Source organism: Falco cherrug, chromosome 1 (genome assembly GCF_023634085.1).
Source record: "Falco cherrug isolate bFalChe1 chromosome 1, bFalChe1.pri, whole genome shotgun sequence".
NCBI classification, from domain to species: domain Eukaryota; kingdom Metazoa; phylum Chordata; class Aves; order Falconiformes; family Falconidae; genus Falco; species Falco cherrug.
Genome location: NC_073697.1, coordinates 118,643,473 through 118,659,952, shown reverse-complemented (window position 1 = coordinate 118,659,952; position 16,480 = coordinate 118,643,473). Strand labels below are relative to the sequence as shown.

Below are 16,480 nucleotides of genomic sequence, written 5' to 3'. Positions count from 1 at the left end.
GGAGGCAACAGGGCAGAGCTGCTGTGCTTAGCATTGATAACCTTGGCACTATTGCCTCTGCGGTTTCAGTTAGAGGATGAGGTGCTGGTTACAAGAAGGTCTTTACTTCAAGCACAGCTATTTCTGCAGCCCATCACGACAGGGGGAACCTTGCTTTGAGGAATCTTTGATCCTGCAGGCTGTCTCCCCTTCTTTTTGGGTGGGTGAACAGGATCTGGCTGGGGTCCAGGGCAGGCATCTGTGTGGGTCTAGGGAGAGGGTTCCTCTCTTCTCAGCCCTACAGCCTGCCCTTCTGCAAATGACTCCACATGCTCTTGATTTAAAATGCTTTTGCTGGGTCTGTACCAGTTTCACTGGGACAATAAAACTGCCTGTGTTGTTGCATGAACTGGAAACTTCCTACTCAGTGAGCCTGAAGAGTGGGGCAGGCTTTGCTTTCACCTGCGCTCCAATGCATCAGGAACGTGGCTGTGTCTCAACAAACCTGGATCTCCCCTTGCTTTCAGAGGATCCTCCATACACAGTCACAGGGCTGAAGGAACTCAGGGGCTGCTCTTGCCTACCAGTCTGCGCCTGTCTTTTATTTGTAGACACTTTGTCAGTAGTGTTGGTTGTTTTGCCAGCCAGTTGTTCGATTTACTACCTGAAAACATCAGACAATCAGAGTCCAGCCTTGAACCTGAAGTCTTGTGCAATGCTACTGCTCCTGAGCATCCTCCTTTAGGCAGTTTCCTGCCTTCTCCAGTGACGGGGCATCTGAATATTCCACATTTCTTAGAGCAGCATCCAGGGGAGTGTGAACAGAGCTCAGGTAATGCAATGGCATTAATCTTTTCCAGTCAAACCAAACACAAACCGGGCTTCGCTAAGGATATTCATCTCACTGCACTATGCTTGGGTAACACTGATACTTCTCCTTGCGCTACGCTCTTGGATACCCAAAACCAGACAGTTTCCTAGGACTTACTCCAATGTTTCGTGCTTACTGTGCTATAGCTGCACTGCTGAACAGCTCAGGAGGCTCTGCATATAGTCACCAACTCCCCCTCCTACCAGGGTTTGTACAAGACCTTCAAGTCTTCTGTCCAGTGGTATTCTGTCACTCTGACCTTCCGTCTCTCTTTATAAAATGGACCAGTAGGGAAAAAAAGTTTCTCTGACCTGACATTATACCAGCAGAAAATGTATGCAATGAGTTGAAAGCAATCCTTGTGGAGAATCCGATGTGCAATGTGGGGCCAAGTGCACGCTCCAAGCTGGGAACCAAACCTGACTCTCACCGGGGAGACCAGCAATGCCCATCTCTTCTCTTTCCAGAAGGGCTATTAACTATTGTAGCTTATAGCCATATGGGTTCCTTTCTTACCCTCCTGCCAGGCATATGAATCGAGATCCTGTCCCGGTGCATCTCCCAGAGCCCACCTCTCCTCAGATGCGGTGGTTCCCAGAGCCAACAGGGCATGGGAAGATGTGGTAAACAAAGACTTGTTTTTTCATAAGGAATGACTGCACATGCTCAAGTCATGGGGAAGCTGGCTGGGGCTTCCATGTATTAAATGCTAAATGTCTGACACTTCCTCCTGAGGTCAAATTCAGCAGTTAAGTTCTTCATGTTTGTTTTTATAATGGCAAAAGTGCCTTTTCTTCTATTACTTTGAGTGAACTGTGCTCAAGCTTCCCAAAATGGCCTTCTTGGACAGAAACCAGACTGCAAAAATATCAGCCTACAAGCTGGGAGTGCAAAGAAGCCATAAGGAACAGGAAAATACCCTTTAGTTAGTATCAAATAAATTTGGCTTAGTATGTGGACTGCAACATGTAAGGTTTAATTGTTAGGTGCCACGTGTAAAAGTGCAGTCGCACGCACTCAGCCTTGCGGAGCCGTGTCAGGTATGCAAACCTCTCAGTCGGCCCTATTGCTCCATATGTGTGCAACGGGGCGTCCTGCACCTTATCTGAGCATGCCCACTTGTACGGAGTAGACTTAGCAGTTCAGGAGATGTTAGACATATTTTTTGCCCACTGACTGTATCGCCAGTGTTTGCAATGCTATAACAAATATCACAATATTTTGCTTAAAGCTCCAACTCCTGGAGTCTTGTGATGAGAATGCTTGCCCTTTGGTGGCAGGCAGCATAAAATCTGCACGCTTAAAGAAACAGAAGAAAAATTGAAAGCATGTGCGTTATCAGTCTTAAAACTGTGTGATCATTTTGACAGTCATGATTTTTGTCATCCTGCTCAAGTTTACTTAATGCTTGATGCTGGCAATACTGTACTAAGAAGGCATCTGTTGCTGGCTACCTTGATAGGATCCTTTAGGAAGGCAGCTGCGTGAGGAGGGCAGAGGGATGGGCAGGGTGCAGCAAGCAGTGCCGGAGCCATGCTCTTAGCGAGTTGTCGTTCTGTTGTTTAGGCAGGAGCTGCGTCACAGCCTTCAAGGTCAGCCAGAAGAGACAAAAGTGACACAGCCTTTGGAAAGTTGTGGTCTTAGCAGTGAACCCAAGGGGCCCTTGATGAGACAGGAAGGATAATCCTCTACCTGGGTCCCAGGTCACAGATTCATGCACATGGAGCTGAGCTAGGTCAGGGTGGAGTTATCCATCGAGCAGGGCTGAGCTCCCAGCACCATTTCTCTGGCAGTGCTACAGGATTCATGATGCACCTGCAGGTGCAGAACGGGGGCGTTTTCATTCACTCACTTTTTGGGTTCTGGCACCTGGCTGCCGGTCCTGAATGACTAGTAACGCTGGCCTGGAGCTCGTCCGTCAGGCATGGATGCCACGTTAGTGAGGGCGAACGTGGTCAGCGAGGGACATCACCCATCAGTCTGCAGCAGGGGGGCCCAGGTGGGATCCCACTGGCCTCAAGTGTGCCCTGACAGCTCTGCCCTGTGGAGTCCTGCCCGGGCACAGGCACAGATCTGAACAAGCCTCACTCACCCCGGGGCTGCCTCTCCTCACTGGGGCCAAGCAGTTACCCTCTCTTCTGCCACAGCTTCCCAGAACAGGCCCTCTCCACCTTTTCCTCCTTCTGTCGGTCTGAGCCTGCCACGGAGACTCCTGGCTTTTACAGGAGGACACGAGATTCTCTGCCCTTGCCTACACGACAGCTGTGTGAGTCTTCTTGTTGGATGTGCTTGTCCTGCTACAGTGACCTCTGGGACAGGGAGCTATGCAGCTGAGTTTCTGGATGGTGTAAGCTAAGCATGTCTCCTACTTCAGTTTGAGAAGCAGCATTATAACCCACGTGGCAAATGCTGGGCACTATTGTACAGCACCAGGGACCATAATATTTCAACAGGGAAGGAAGCAAAGCCCCCCTGGTAGCAATCTGCTCAGAGCTGAGTGGGTCTGAGCAGGCAGCTGGTGCCACACGGTGCCCCAGCAGTGCCCAGGATAAGCCCAGCCCCTCTGAGCCAGGGGTGGGTGAAAAAGGCAGAAAAAGATACTCACGTGGCATGATGCCTTGGTCTGCCAGCTGCTCACGGGTCCTCCTCTGCTGAAGCCGTAGCTGTAAAACTGTGAGAGAGAGAGAGAGAGTGTCAGGGAAGGATGCAGGATTTTACTGAGGTGCTAAGACATCTATCTGGGACAACGTGTTGAGGGATCTGTGCATGGAACAGAGCTCTGGCACTGATCCCTGCTGCTGCTGGATCAGCCTTGGTGGAGCAGAGAGCTGCAAGCAACGGGGACTGCCAGGGAGGAGCTGCGCAGCCCGCACCTACCCCGTCCCCACTTTTGCAGGCAGATGAGTGGGGCAGGGCTGGTGCTGGTGCAGGCAGTGCCCTGGTGCCTGGGGCAGACTGGTCCCTGCCTGGCACCTGTAACAGCAGCCTCAGGTGACCACGGCTTTAGCTCAAATAGTTACTCAGTTCTGAACTCTGAAGCTGGGAGGTCCTCCCTTGCACCAGCACTGTGGATTGAGCAAGGCTTTCCAACTCCACCACCCTCCTGAGAGCCTGGCAGCACATTTCCAGCCCTGCAAGGCTTGGCACTAGATGCAGATATGCTTAATGTACTGAGGGGGATGCAGATGGTGTGGTGAGGAGAGATTAGTGCCACCCCTGTATGAACCCAGTGCTCCAAGGACCTGCAACCTCCAGTATAACTTCTTTTTGGAAACAAGGCACTGGCAGATGGGAACGAACCACTGATCAGGGTCACTAAGTGCCACAGTGGCATGGGCTCAGCTACAGAGCATCAGTTAAACATCTAACAAAGAAGCACCTCTCTATATTTAGAGCACGTAATGACAACCCACCATACACCTGCAGCCTGCCTTGTGCAAGGCTACAGACCTCTGTGTGGCCCAGGACTGCACAAATTAGTTCATCCCATCACTCAGCTAACCCTGCCTGAACTTTGAGTCAGTAACATATTCTACACATACTTTTTTTTTTTTTTTTTTTTTTGCAAATTTCTCTTCAAGAATATAGACACGTAACACAAGATAAAACATAAACCACACTTCCATATTTTCCTGCTGGAAACTCAGTACAGCTTGCCACGAGGACATGTCTCTTTCAGAGGTCACAATATAACTGCATGCACGTCCCCTGCCTGCCATTACAGCCCCAGACTGCATCCCCTTAGCTGCCCGGAGAGAGCTGGTATTGGAAGGGGAAAAGAGGGAAGAACAACTTTTTTGCTCTTGGGAGCAACCTGCTGAGCTCTGTCAACAGCTCATGTCTACAGTGCAGCTTCCCTCGGATGTGGGATGGAGCTGGACAATAATCCCTTCCAGAGGAGTCTCCACAGCACATGGCTCCCCGAGATGCCATTGCCTGTGACTTTTCCATGTCCTCGGTACAAATCCTGTCTCACAACTCACAGCAAATGTTTACTGAAGGCCTCACGTGAGACAATGATCTCCTGCCAAATTCCAGCACTTCTTGGGACACCAAAGATAGATTCTTGCAGTAAGGGAAAAACGTCACCTTCAGTACCCAGTAAAGTCTGCATGCGTGCTGCTCCCCTCATGCCAGAGTGAAGCTGGTGGCTGTAAGTCAGTGGCAAACCTTGCTGCCAGGGAAGTGTGTAGCCCTCCATGGCTCCATGGCACCACCCCCAGTCAGTGCTGGTTCTGCCCATGGACACATATTTATACCCTTGCACTCCAGGTATCTACATCAGACCCAGTTTTCTGCATCTCCTTTACAGGAGTCACCCCCCTCAGGGGACCTCAAAACCAAATTAGACAGACCGTGCTTGAGGAATGCCTCTTTCATCCTTGACTATAGAGGCAGTTTAACAGTAACCAGCTCGTAGTAGTATCTTACGCAGGCTGAGGTGGACCACGGTTTCTCTGTGTGGAACCTTCTTTGTGATCAGTCATGATATTGGACAACCACGGAGAGCTTTGCACTTCTGCTGAGGAAGAGATGTAACTTTACAGAATAGGGGACCTAACAGAGGTCAGAGACTGTCCAAGAATAAAGATTTGTAGCTCACCCAAGAATAGTTCTCTACTCTTCTAGGTCCTGGTCCAGTGTCCCAGGCATTACAGCATCTTGCTTTAAACTGAGGCAATTTACATACAACATCCCATCTTCAAATGGGAATCAGAGACAGCAAAGACTTCTAGAGCCATATACAACACCCTGCCAAGGACACGGCAGTCTGCCCCATCTAGCTGTAAAACATCCCAAGTGAGGATGCTCCATCACTTCCCTCCAGAGCTCCCACATCTGCCAAAGTTTTTGCACCATTTCAGTCCGAGTTCTGACAGAGCCAGGCCAAGTGCTACACCACACCCACATGAGCCAGGGGGATGCTATCCATCAGATGACCATACATTCAAAGCCCACATTCTCTGCTGCGTCTGCTTATTTCACAGCCGTTCTTAGCAGACAAGTAATTTAACAGCCTTAGAGCATGGTCAGCTGTCAGCCAGGCCTGTTCAGAGAGAAAGGAGATGGCACAAACTCCCTTGAAGCATAGCTTGGAAGGTGATGATGATTTCCAGTGTGGTGGCCATAAGTTTCAGCATCAGTCTTGATGCAAGAAGTGCTGAAAACATGTAGGTTTCACTGACACAGCTCTCCCTTTGCTTGGATGCAGGATCAGCACCCAGGAGCCCAGATTTCCCAGACCCTGCTGCCTTCCAGCGCCCAGTGCACTGCCCGGGGGAGCTGCCCCACCGCAGGTGCTCCTTTGCCTCCTGCGCTAAACACCGCAGAGGGACCAGCACAGAGGGGACCTGATGCTGTTTATTTGTGTAGGGAAAAAAGTGTCCAAAATGTTTTTCATGTCGACAGGCTGTGAACAAGCAATGCCACAAGCTGGTCCGAGCATGAGAGCTAAGCAATTCCATGGGTGAGTGGCTACGGGCTGGCCATGCGACCTCCCACAGACACGTGGTTCCTCTTGGGCCACGCTGAGCTGACATCCCGGCCCATCCTTAAGCCACAGGGAATGAAGGAAAAGTTTATCCAGCCTTGTTTGTTGAGGTCATGCTGACAGAAAAGGTGAGTGCAAGCGCTGGCCATTTCCAGAAGCATTCCAGGCTTGACGGTTGGAACAGTTATTTCAGCTACTGAATATTCATCCAGATCTGGACCTCCTCATGCAGTAGGATGCATGCCTTGACTCCCAAATACCACCTCTATGAGCTTCTAAAGTCTGCTGCAAAGCATCTGAAGAAACATAGCTGTGGACAGCATCAGACCGTAACACTAAACATCCCTGCAGGAACAGGTAAAGCAGCCACTACTTTCGGCAGCCTCCAAGTCAGTGCTGTAGCTTGCAGCTTGGCAGACAACAACTCAAGGCTTGCACTCTTCTCTTACAACCAACAGTGCTTAAAAACAGGGCTGGAGGAGCCCCCGGCATCATCCAAACCACCATCACTTAGCTGCTTCTTGAAGGGGACTTTAAATCTGTTGAAGCTGTACCTGAGCCCCGCTGCATTCCTGTCCTCTTCCTCTGCTACACGTCTGGAGGTCTGAGCTCTGAGTGCTGCCTGTGACTCACTTTGAGGATACTGTCATCCTCCAGATAAGGGAATTATTTTCTTCCTGAATATTCTTAATTTTTTCAAGGAAACTGCTTTGCTAACACTTCAGAAGAACATTTATGTTACAGAGAGTGATGGCTGGAGCACCGATGAGACAATCTTGGTCCGACACCCCCAGCATACTTGTTGCCTGTCTGTATCAGCTTGAACAGTGAGAAGTACCCGCAAGGCAGCAGTCACACACACTGGTCACCCTGTGGTACCAAGCCCTGAGAAGCAGCCTTGCTTCCAGCAGCCCTGCTCCCTCCTGTGGTACTCCATGATGAGAAATCCCTCCCCAGATGATACCAGGCATGCCAGAGATATTCCAGTGATTTTGCTCATTAACTTTTTCTGTTAGAAATAGTTCCTTTTCTATGCTAGCCCCAAGTCCCATTGAGTGATACAGCTTCTAGAAACCTGTGCAGTGGGGCTGTGTCATCGGTGCAGAGAAGACCTCCTGGCATCAGTCGTAACTGGCTCTAGTGGCCCAGGCTCTGAGCACTGCCCATGACTCACCCTCCTCCCTAGGAGTTAACCTCAGAGCTTTAGGAAGCTAAGAGGACAGCTTGGGCCTTGCCTGGCCTGGTGATGCACTGGAAAAGACACATTCAAATTCTCTCTCCGTCCCCAGAGCAGGCAGACCTGGCCTTCTGCTTCAGTCTGCGGGGTCACTTTGAGTCCAATCCTCAGCAGACAGTCAGGATAGGAATTTTATCACCTGCATCAGGGCATCCCCCATGCTGGGGCATTGCCACAGCACTCACAGCACCATCCTCTCTGGGGAACTGGCTTTAACAGCACAGGGGGGCTGAGCAGCACGGAGGCATGTTGGCCAGGGAGCTGGGGAAACTGCCCTTCTTGCAGGGTTCAGGACTAGGGCAGCAGGCAAAGCCACAGCTGACCTGACCTAGTGTTGGTGATGGTCTGTCTGCAAGAAGGAGGCTGGTTCAGAGCACGTCCAACACTTACGTAGCAGCCAGAGCAGGTTCCCTGGAAACTCTGAGGCTGCACAAGGTTTTCTCAAGCACTCAGCCCAGCCCTGCAGCCGAGAGGAGCTGCCCAGGTCTATCACTGCTTCTCAGCTTCTGACCCAGCATCTGTCCCTGTCCTTGACCAACATCCTGGGCACCACCACTGGCAGCATGAAGCACTGGTCCACCAGAGCATCACAGGTCCTCCTTTTCTGGAGCTGCTGTTTTGCAAAAACACCTTGGCCAAGCTCCGTTCTGAGCCCCTCCATGGCGCTCAGCCCCTCTGCTCTGCCAACAGCCAGGTGCCACAAAGTGATTTCTCTGTAGCATCACATCTCCAGGCCCATGTTATCCTCTGACAATGTGGCCCGCGTGGGACCCCTGTGAACAGAGATGAAGCTCAGGCAGCCACAGCCCAGCTGAAAATGGCACCACTGAGCTGGGACAGCCGTGGAGAGCCCCGGTCAGTCCTCACCCAGCTGGGCACTGCCTCGGCCTGGGGCCCAGCCAGAGCAGCTTTATTTCCCTCTGCCTGTGATGCTCAGCACTTCAGAGGTGGGAGCCTTTTGCCTTCTCCTGGGCAGATGTGCTACAAATTCGTGTGTTAGCCAGGAGGTTGCACTGCACCAAATACCTCATCTACACCGGTGGGAACAACACATCTAAACCCATGTCCAGGCCTGCAGGTGCCTTAGAAGACACGTAGGACCACACCTGGCTAGCAAGGAGCCCAGACCACCACTACAGAACAACCAGCTGTGAAATCCCACTGAGGGCTGTGTTTGTCATAATGTGCAACCTCAACCCTGCCACGGTCCTGAGAACAGGCTGTCACCAGCCCTCCTGAAGTCATCCCTTCTGCACCCCCATGAGCAGCCTATACATCCTCCTCCAGCACAGCAAGGTGTGTTTCAATCTGTGCTATAACACCTGCCTGGCTGACACAGAAACATATGTCTGTCAGCTAAAATACCAAGGTATAAGATGCTGGAAAAGCAAAAAATCAAGCACAAACTGATCTACATCAAGTCAGTGTTTTACAAAAGTTTCATGAAATAACAAAACAGCGTCATCAGTCACAGAGAGGCCAGGGTTTGAATACACACACTGATTGTGAACTGTACGAGTTCATGATCTGAGAGAAAACACATGTGTGTGCTTTATCTTTGGACACCCGAAAAATGAAAATAAAGGGTCTGCCAAAATGCCTGGCCTAACACCCTACCAAGACCTGCTCTCTTCTGCCTTTGTTAACCTGCTGATTTTGGTCCAAATCACTCTCTCCACCAGAGGCAGGCAGAGTAAATTCTTCTCCCATCTCAACCAGCTTCATTCAAGCCTGATGTGTGAGCATGCAGCCCTTCCTCCACAGGGCCAGGCACGTCTTCTCTGCAAATTCACACCCATGTGTCCACAATTAGGTCTGGATATTACCCCATGTCAATCCATGCAGAACTGTATTTAGTGTTAAACTTTCACTTCTCACCAATTATCTGAACTACCACTGATGTTATGCAGATGTTGGCCTTGCAAACTCTCCGTATGGCTGGACAGAAAAGGACAGAGTTAAGGTTAAGTCTGTATTTGCCAGCTTTGTTTGCTCCGTCTGATGACAACGCTTCTCTGCTGCTGGAGTACAGTTGGTTTGTGTTCAAAGCAGGAGAGCACTTCACATAAATGATCGTCTCTGGGAAGAGTTAAATGTGTTTCTGGAACAGCCCTTAGATGTTCTAGTTGATTTAGTGCAAACCCATTGATAACTGGAGCACATGGGATAGCATGGCAGGCTTGAAGAATCATCATTCCTGCAAAATTTGTCAGGATGACCTCAGATCAGTATATTTATCTTTGGCAAAACAGACAAAATAAACACGCGCAGAAATCCTCGAGGAAGAGAAGGGGGAACCTGAAGGCCTGCAGCATGCTGCTGCTGGTTTGATCCGTCTCCTCTGGAGCAGCTCCCTGTGCCCTGCACTGGGGAAGCTACCATCTCGCCATACTGCAGTTCTGCTGGTCCTTCACTGTGGACCACTGGAGAGAGAAGAGCAGGAGAAAACACTGTGGGGCTCAAGACAGGATTACTGGGCACTGTGTGAAAAAAGCTGCTGCCTCCACCAGCTCAGCCTTTCCTGGACAAACTTTCTTTTTCTTGCTACCGATGCTGCCAGATGGAAGCAAGAGACTGAAAAGCTGACCCCTGAGCCACTCTAGGGGGCACATCTACGTGCCACCATCTTCTAGTTGCCACCTCCTTGCTCCACTTTCTCCATGCTCTGTGCCACAGAGATTAAAGGGATTCTGGGATGAGGAAACAAAAAGCAAGTAATAAATCTCTAGCACCCTTTAACACACACATCGCTCTTCCAGCTGCTCAGTGTGTGCAGACCACGGAGAGACAGCAAAAGTTTAGTTATTAAGATTTACTTCAGCCCTTATTAACATCGGTCTGGAATCCTTCAAAAGGGATTCAGAGTCATCATGAGTCACGGAGCACAGCTAAGCCTTCCCAAACCTGGGGAGCAAGCAAAGCCTCACACCTGCCTGAGCAAGACCATCTCCAAAGCAACTGTGCATGATGAAGCCTGGCTCCCTGGGGCTTGCATTTCGGGGCCTGATCCCTCCTGGTTTTTCCTTCACATGCTCCGTGTGAGCTACATGACTCTCTGTGTGAACTGCTGCTGTCCCGTAGCGTGTTACAGCCCCTGAGCTGTGCAGGGTGGTGTGGTGCAGGGCGATGGGTTGAGATGTTCATCCCTCTTCCAGGTGAGTGAAGGACAGTAAATCAGAGCACTGCACCTCCTGCCATCCTTGTGGGGCTTTACAGCTACCGAAGTCAGCACACGGAGCAGGGACACCAGAGGAAACTCTGTCCCATAGAGTCTTTGCACATAAAAGAGGTTCAACCACTTCAACCATTAAATGTTAGCTTTTCTTCTCCATTCCCCACGTTATTAAAAAACCAGCACAAACTGAAAGCAGTTACTGATTTATGTGTATTCCTCAGCATCCCGCTTTCCTCCCCCGTCTCACAGACTGTGATGACCAGGTCCTGCATCACCTGCAGCGGTCCTAGCAGCGCAGAGAGCGAGCTGCAGGCGTGCATTTGGGAGTTTGGCAAGCCCAACGCAAACAAAACAAATAGGCAGAGAAATCTTGTCAAATGGGAAACCTGTCTTTCACCAGGCAATAGCGAGGGATGGCAGTTGTGGGATTCAGTCATGAACCAAAGAATGCCCCACAAAGTGACTGCCCTAGAAATGCTGAAAGGCACGAGAATTTATGGACAGAGAGACCCACAAAGTTTTACTTTTACTGGAGAATCATTTGAAAAATATGTTTAGAGATCCCACTGTTGGTTCCATAATAAAGCCAGCTTACAAATAAACCAGAAATGAGCCTTAAAAACAATACTGGTTCATTTGAAAAGAATGCGGGGACATGTAAGGCAGCCCAGCCGCCTCTCGTCAGAAAGGTGGCAGTGTTGCTTTGTAGTTGCTGGAGGAATTGTTACAGACTAAGAATTTTTTTCAGACGAACAGCAATGTACCATAATATACCAACAAAATCTAAGGAATGACTTAATCAAATGAAATGTAAGATCAGAGCGATATGGAAACCACACCAAAGCCCTGGACCCAAGTTTTGTATAATTCAGCCAGACTAGGACACTTGTGTTTGCACACACACTCTTGGGTTTTCAACCAACTGCCAACTCTGTATTTGCTGAGAAAACAAAGTTTAAATTGACCACCCAGCTATCTAAGAGATCCTGATAACACCACTCATGTCTACCATCAGTATCATAAATCTCCAATTTCATTATCTGCAGTGCCTGAGGAAGCAAAAACACACACAGCGTGGGTGACATGCCAGACCGGGGGCATGTTCCAGTGTGACTCCCGGGTCCGGTTTTACAGCATCCTGTACGGCACATGCAGCTGGTTTGTCTGAACAACCTCACAGATAATACTCCCCGGGAGGACTTCACCTCTGGGAAGGTCAGAGAAAGCTCCTCAAGAACATTTTTTGACATCACTGTTAATATTACAGTACATCACGGTCATTAAAACAAAATTACAAGTAAAGATACCCACTCGCAAACACGACATACTTACTATAAATAAAGCCCGTGAATAAAGGCACGAATATCCAGCAGAGGGTCTGATTTAGAAGTGACCGTCCCATAGTTCACCTTCACTCACCTTCACTCACGCCGAATGTCCTCTGAGAAGCCCCTTACTGGTGCTTCCCCTAACTTACGGCACGGAGGCATGTTTTACTTGCGAACCCTCCGAGAGCGGCAATCAATCGCGCGGCTCTGGTTTTATTTCTCTGATGATGTCACTTTAAATACTTTTCATGTTCCATTTGTTATTTTTACTTCTAAAAATGACGCATTTCTTCAAATTCATTTTTCTCCAATTAGTCACAACTTAATGGCACCGAGTCAGCTGCCTGCCTGTCAGAGTGTCGGGCCCGTCCTGGCTGCCGTTACCACACCGGACCCGCACCAGCACCTGGGACACAGGGATGGCACCGGGTGCTCCGTGTGTCCCAGATGCCCTTCTGGCTTCCTGCCTGAATCCCTTGCAGCAGGGCCAGGGGAGGAGACCCGGGAACTGCAGTTTTACCGAAATAAACCCCAGACATAAATCGAAGACAATGAAAAAGCAGAAAGAAAAGAGGAAAGGAAAAAAAAAAAAAAAAGAAAGAAACGACAGAGAAGGAAGGAAGATGCGTTTCTCCACTGGCGGAACAGCCCGAGAGCTGAGAGCAAAGCTGTGGCAGCTCTGTGACCCCCTGCACGTTTTGCTCGCATGCTGCTTCCAAACGTTCAGTGCAGCCCCCCGTGGCTGCGGCCGGCCGGGGAGAGGGGTTTGAAGAGAGACGCCAAGGTTTCCCCTACCTGATCTGAACTTGCTCCGGATCAGCAAGGAGTGCTCAGACCCCAGGAGCGTCATGGTGCCTCGGGGCCAGGTCCAGGCGCCCCTCGCTTAAACCATTAACGCCCTCCGCAGGGAGAAGCCCCGCGCCCGGGGCTCGGACCCCCGGGGGTGCCCTCAGGGCGCCGGAGCTGGGGGGCCCCGGCCCGCACCGACCGCGCCGCCGCCCCGGGCCCAGCCGCACGGTGGCCGCGGGGCCGGCGGGACCCTCCTCGGCCCGCAGCGCGCTACCAGCGCCCGGGCGTCCCGCCGGGTGCCATCGTCTGGCGGGAGCGCGGCCGGTCCCGGCCGGGCGGTTTGTCACCCGACACCGAGCGCAGCCGGCCGGGCCGCAGCCAATCGCGGCGCTCCCGGCGCTCCCGGCCGCCGCCGCCGCCGCTCGGAAGCGCCCGCGGGGCCGCGCTTAACCCTTCGCGGCGCGGGGCGGGGCGGGCGCGGCGACCCCCGGCACGGAGCGGCGCAGCGCCTCCGCGGGGCGCCCCCCCGGCGCTCGGGGACCCCGGGACCCCGGCCGCTGCTGCCGCCCCTCGCCCGGTCGCTCCGTGTACAGGCGCAGCGAGCGGGCTGCGCCCGAGGCTGCAGCGGCCCGGGGTCGCCCGGGGCTGCGCGGGGTCCCACAAGCCAGCCCAGGGATGCTGCGGGGCCCCGCAAGCCAGCCGAGGAGTGCTGCGGGGTCTGGGCTGTGCGGGGTCCCGCAAGCCAGCCCAGGGATGCTGTGGGGTCCCGCCAGCCAGCCCAGGGATGCTGTGGCCGTGGCTGGGCCGGCGCGGGGCTGCACGGGCTGCGGCACGGGGGTGTGTGTGCTTTATATCTATATATAAAGGGGCTATCCTATATATAAAGGATATATCATCACCATATTGATAAACATTCTTTGGAACCACTCTTGATGGCATAGGTAAGAACAGGAGTCAGTCCGTTAGCACCTCAGCACTTCTGTTTCCAACCAATTAAAAAAAAAAAAAAAGAAGCCACAAGACTTTGCTGCCAGCCTGCCCGGCTGGTGTTTAATACTGGTACTCCGTCAGGGTTGGGGGGAGACCTATTGTGAATGGCAGCAGTTTGCACTGTGACTTCTCCAGCTGTGCTGCGGGACAGTGCAGGTGTTGCAGGAGGGCAGTGGGACATGAAGGCTCAGACCTGTTACCTGTCGAATACACATGGACACTCGGGGTAATGCCAAGTATGTCAGGCAGGGCTGGATCTTAAAAGTTTCCTGCGCTACAGGTGAGCACAGTACCGCCGAGCAGGCTGGGCACAGCCGCAATAGAGGGGGCTCCTCCGCCTGCCAAACAGTCTCTCAGAGAAGAAAAACATTTTGCAAACATGCGGAGTAAAGAGATACAGACCTTTTGAAGCTCCCCCTCCCCAAGCCTGTGCCTGGTTCACTTGAGGTAATTGGAAGAAAATTAACTGATGACACCTTTTAGCTTGTAACACGAGTGGTACAAATCAAGCCAAGTCAAGGGCCGGTCTCAGCTTCCTTGACACATACGTCTCAGGTGGGCAGCTGCCTCAATTCCCACTAGGTCATAAACACCCACCTGAAACTCCCTCACACCTGGTTTGGGGTTTTGTTTTGCGGTGTGAGTTTTATTTGGGGATGGGATGTGGGGGTTTTTTTGGGTTTTGTTTGTTTGGTTTTTTAATCCTGTGGTTCCTGGAAAGTCCTCTTAAACATTTTGGCTTGGTGATAGGTATTTCAGGGCTTCCAGACTTGTAGGCTCATGTTGCTAGAGACCTTAGAAACCCAGTAGCCCCAGAAGCTCTGATTCCGATTCCAGCAGCGCCTCACTTACAGCTGAGAAGTGCTGGGGTCCCTCACCCTCACAGAGTCCATGCAACGAGGTTGTCCTGAGCTGAGCCCAGCAGCTGTCAGGGGCTGGACGTGTGACTTCCTGGTCATGCTGCGTCTGATGATGTGGGTATTCCTTAATGTCTGACAATGTTATTGAAATAAATTCATCTCCAAGCACTGACCTGAGTCAGTAAACAGAGCCCTACTGCAGTGTCCAGCAAGGTGTCCAGGAGGCTTGTTCCTTACTAATTTTTCATAATATTTTAGTCCACTATGTTTGACATGTCCCATCTAATGGATTTCTCCTCATGAGTGGTGCTGCCCTGAAATAAATGCCATGATCTTATCTAAAAACTCACCTCCTAGTTAAACCAGATTTTTCTTAGGGAGGCTGAGGAGTAACTGTGGCAGCGCAAACACCTCAAGATGATCTTGCTTCTCTGGCACTTCCATGCAGCTCCCTGTCCAGGTGGTGTCAGAGCCACCACCCTGAGAGCACCGAGGTGCTCTTCCGAGAAGGCTACAGAAACTGGTGCTGGTCACTTTGGCAGCCACCAGACACAGGGCTGTTATTTCCCAACTCCGAGGTGACCGTAGTCTCTCTTCCTTGAGCAGGCATTGCTGGAGCTGGGCTCCTGACTGTGGAGATGCAGAAACTGGTCATTTCTCCTCCCCACTCTGTGCGTTATTGCATTTATTGATGCTGAATCTCATTTGATGTTTCATCTTCCAGGCATTCAGCACAGCGAGGGCATCCTGCAGCTGTTCGCAGGAAGTTTTATTTCTAACTGCTTTAGTCATTTTGAATCATCTCCTCTCTTCCCTAACGTTTCGGCCGAGAAGCCCTCTCCCGGCACTCCTTCGGCACTCCACAATCCACCTCACTCAGATGTGACAAATGGCCATTTATTCCTATCTTTAACAGGTCATTAGTCCCTGGAAAGCTTTTCCTCTTCCTACCTGCAAGCTTAGAGCTAGAGATGCCTGAGGAGAAATCTCATTGAAAGGCTGGTTGGAAATCACAGCGACGGTATTCTTTGGCCCACTCTTACCCATACTGTCAGTGAATACTTTAAAGGCTTTTGAGCAATTGGTGAGCATGGTAACCCTTGTACATAGAATTCCTCCATATTTCTGCTAAAACTATTCAACGAATTTGCAAACTGGCATGAACATCTACTTGTTTATAGTTCCTTGGGCTCACTGAAGCCTTTAGTAAAAATGAGCATCAGATTTACCGCTCCTCTCTGCTCATGGCAGTGGGGACTCACACTGTGCTTAGCAGCAGTGATGTGTTCCTTTGAACAGAGTTCTATGGTCCTCTGGGACTACCAGGTCCCAGAGATTTGCTACTACTCGTTTGACAAATTTATTCTAAAATCACTTCTGATTCTCCTTAATCATACTTGGAGGAAAGACAGGCCCCAGCATACTACTGGCCCCGGAGCTGTTATTACCTGGCCACCGTCCTTTCCACCTCTTGCTCTTCTGCTGGTGCTTGCAATGGCTGTTTCTCTCTCCTTGGGATGGTTTACATAGTATGCCAATTGTGTAGTCCAGCTGAGGGCAATGCCCTGCCCTTACTAAGCGGGTAAGTAAGGTAAGGTGAGTTACACACGCACTTATGGGATAAGCAAGCCAGTTCATGATCTCCGCTAGGCACCCTACTTAGGTTCCTGCTCCCACCTACCTATCTGACAGCCTCTCAGAGAATTAACTAAAACCCAGTGTGCTATTTACCACTCTGTTTAATGCAGAGATAAGCCTGT

General features: G+C 51.1%; 1 protein-coding gene across 3 annotated transcripts in view; it reads right to left on the bottom strand.

Moving 5' to 3' along the window:
- Positions 1 to 16,480, bottom strand: part of MYOCD (myocardin) — a 102,776-nt gene that overhangs the window by 23,007 nt on the left and 63,289 nt on the right. For 2 of the 3 annotated variants that reach the window (XM_027813342.2, XM_055700801.1), the window contains one exon: positions 3,456 to 3,521. In XM_027813342.2, the coding sequence (XP_027669143.2) occupies positions 3,456 to 3,521 (66 nt within the window). Of the gene's footprint in view, positions 1 to 3,455; positions 3,522 to 12,876; positions 13,167 to 16,480 lie in introns of those variants that run through there. The other variant, XM_055700800.1, reaches the window with a different exon arrangement.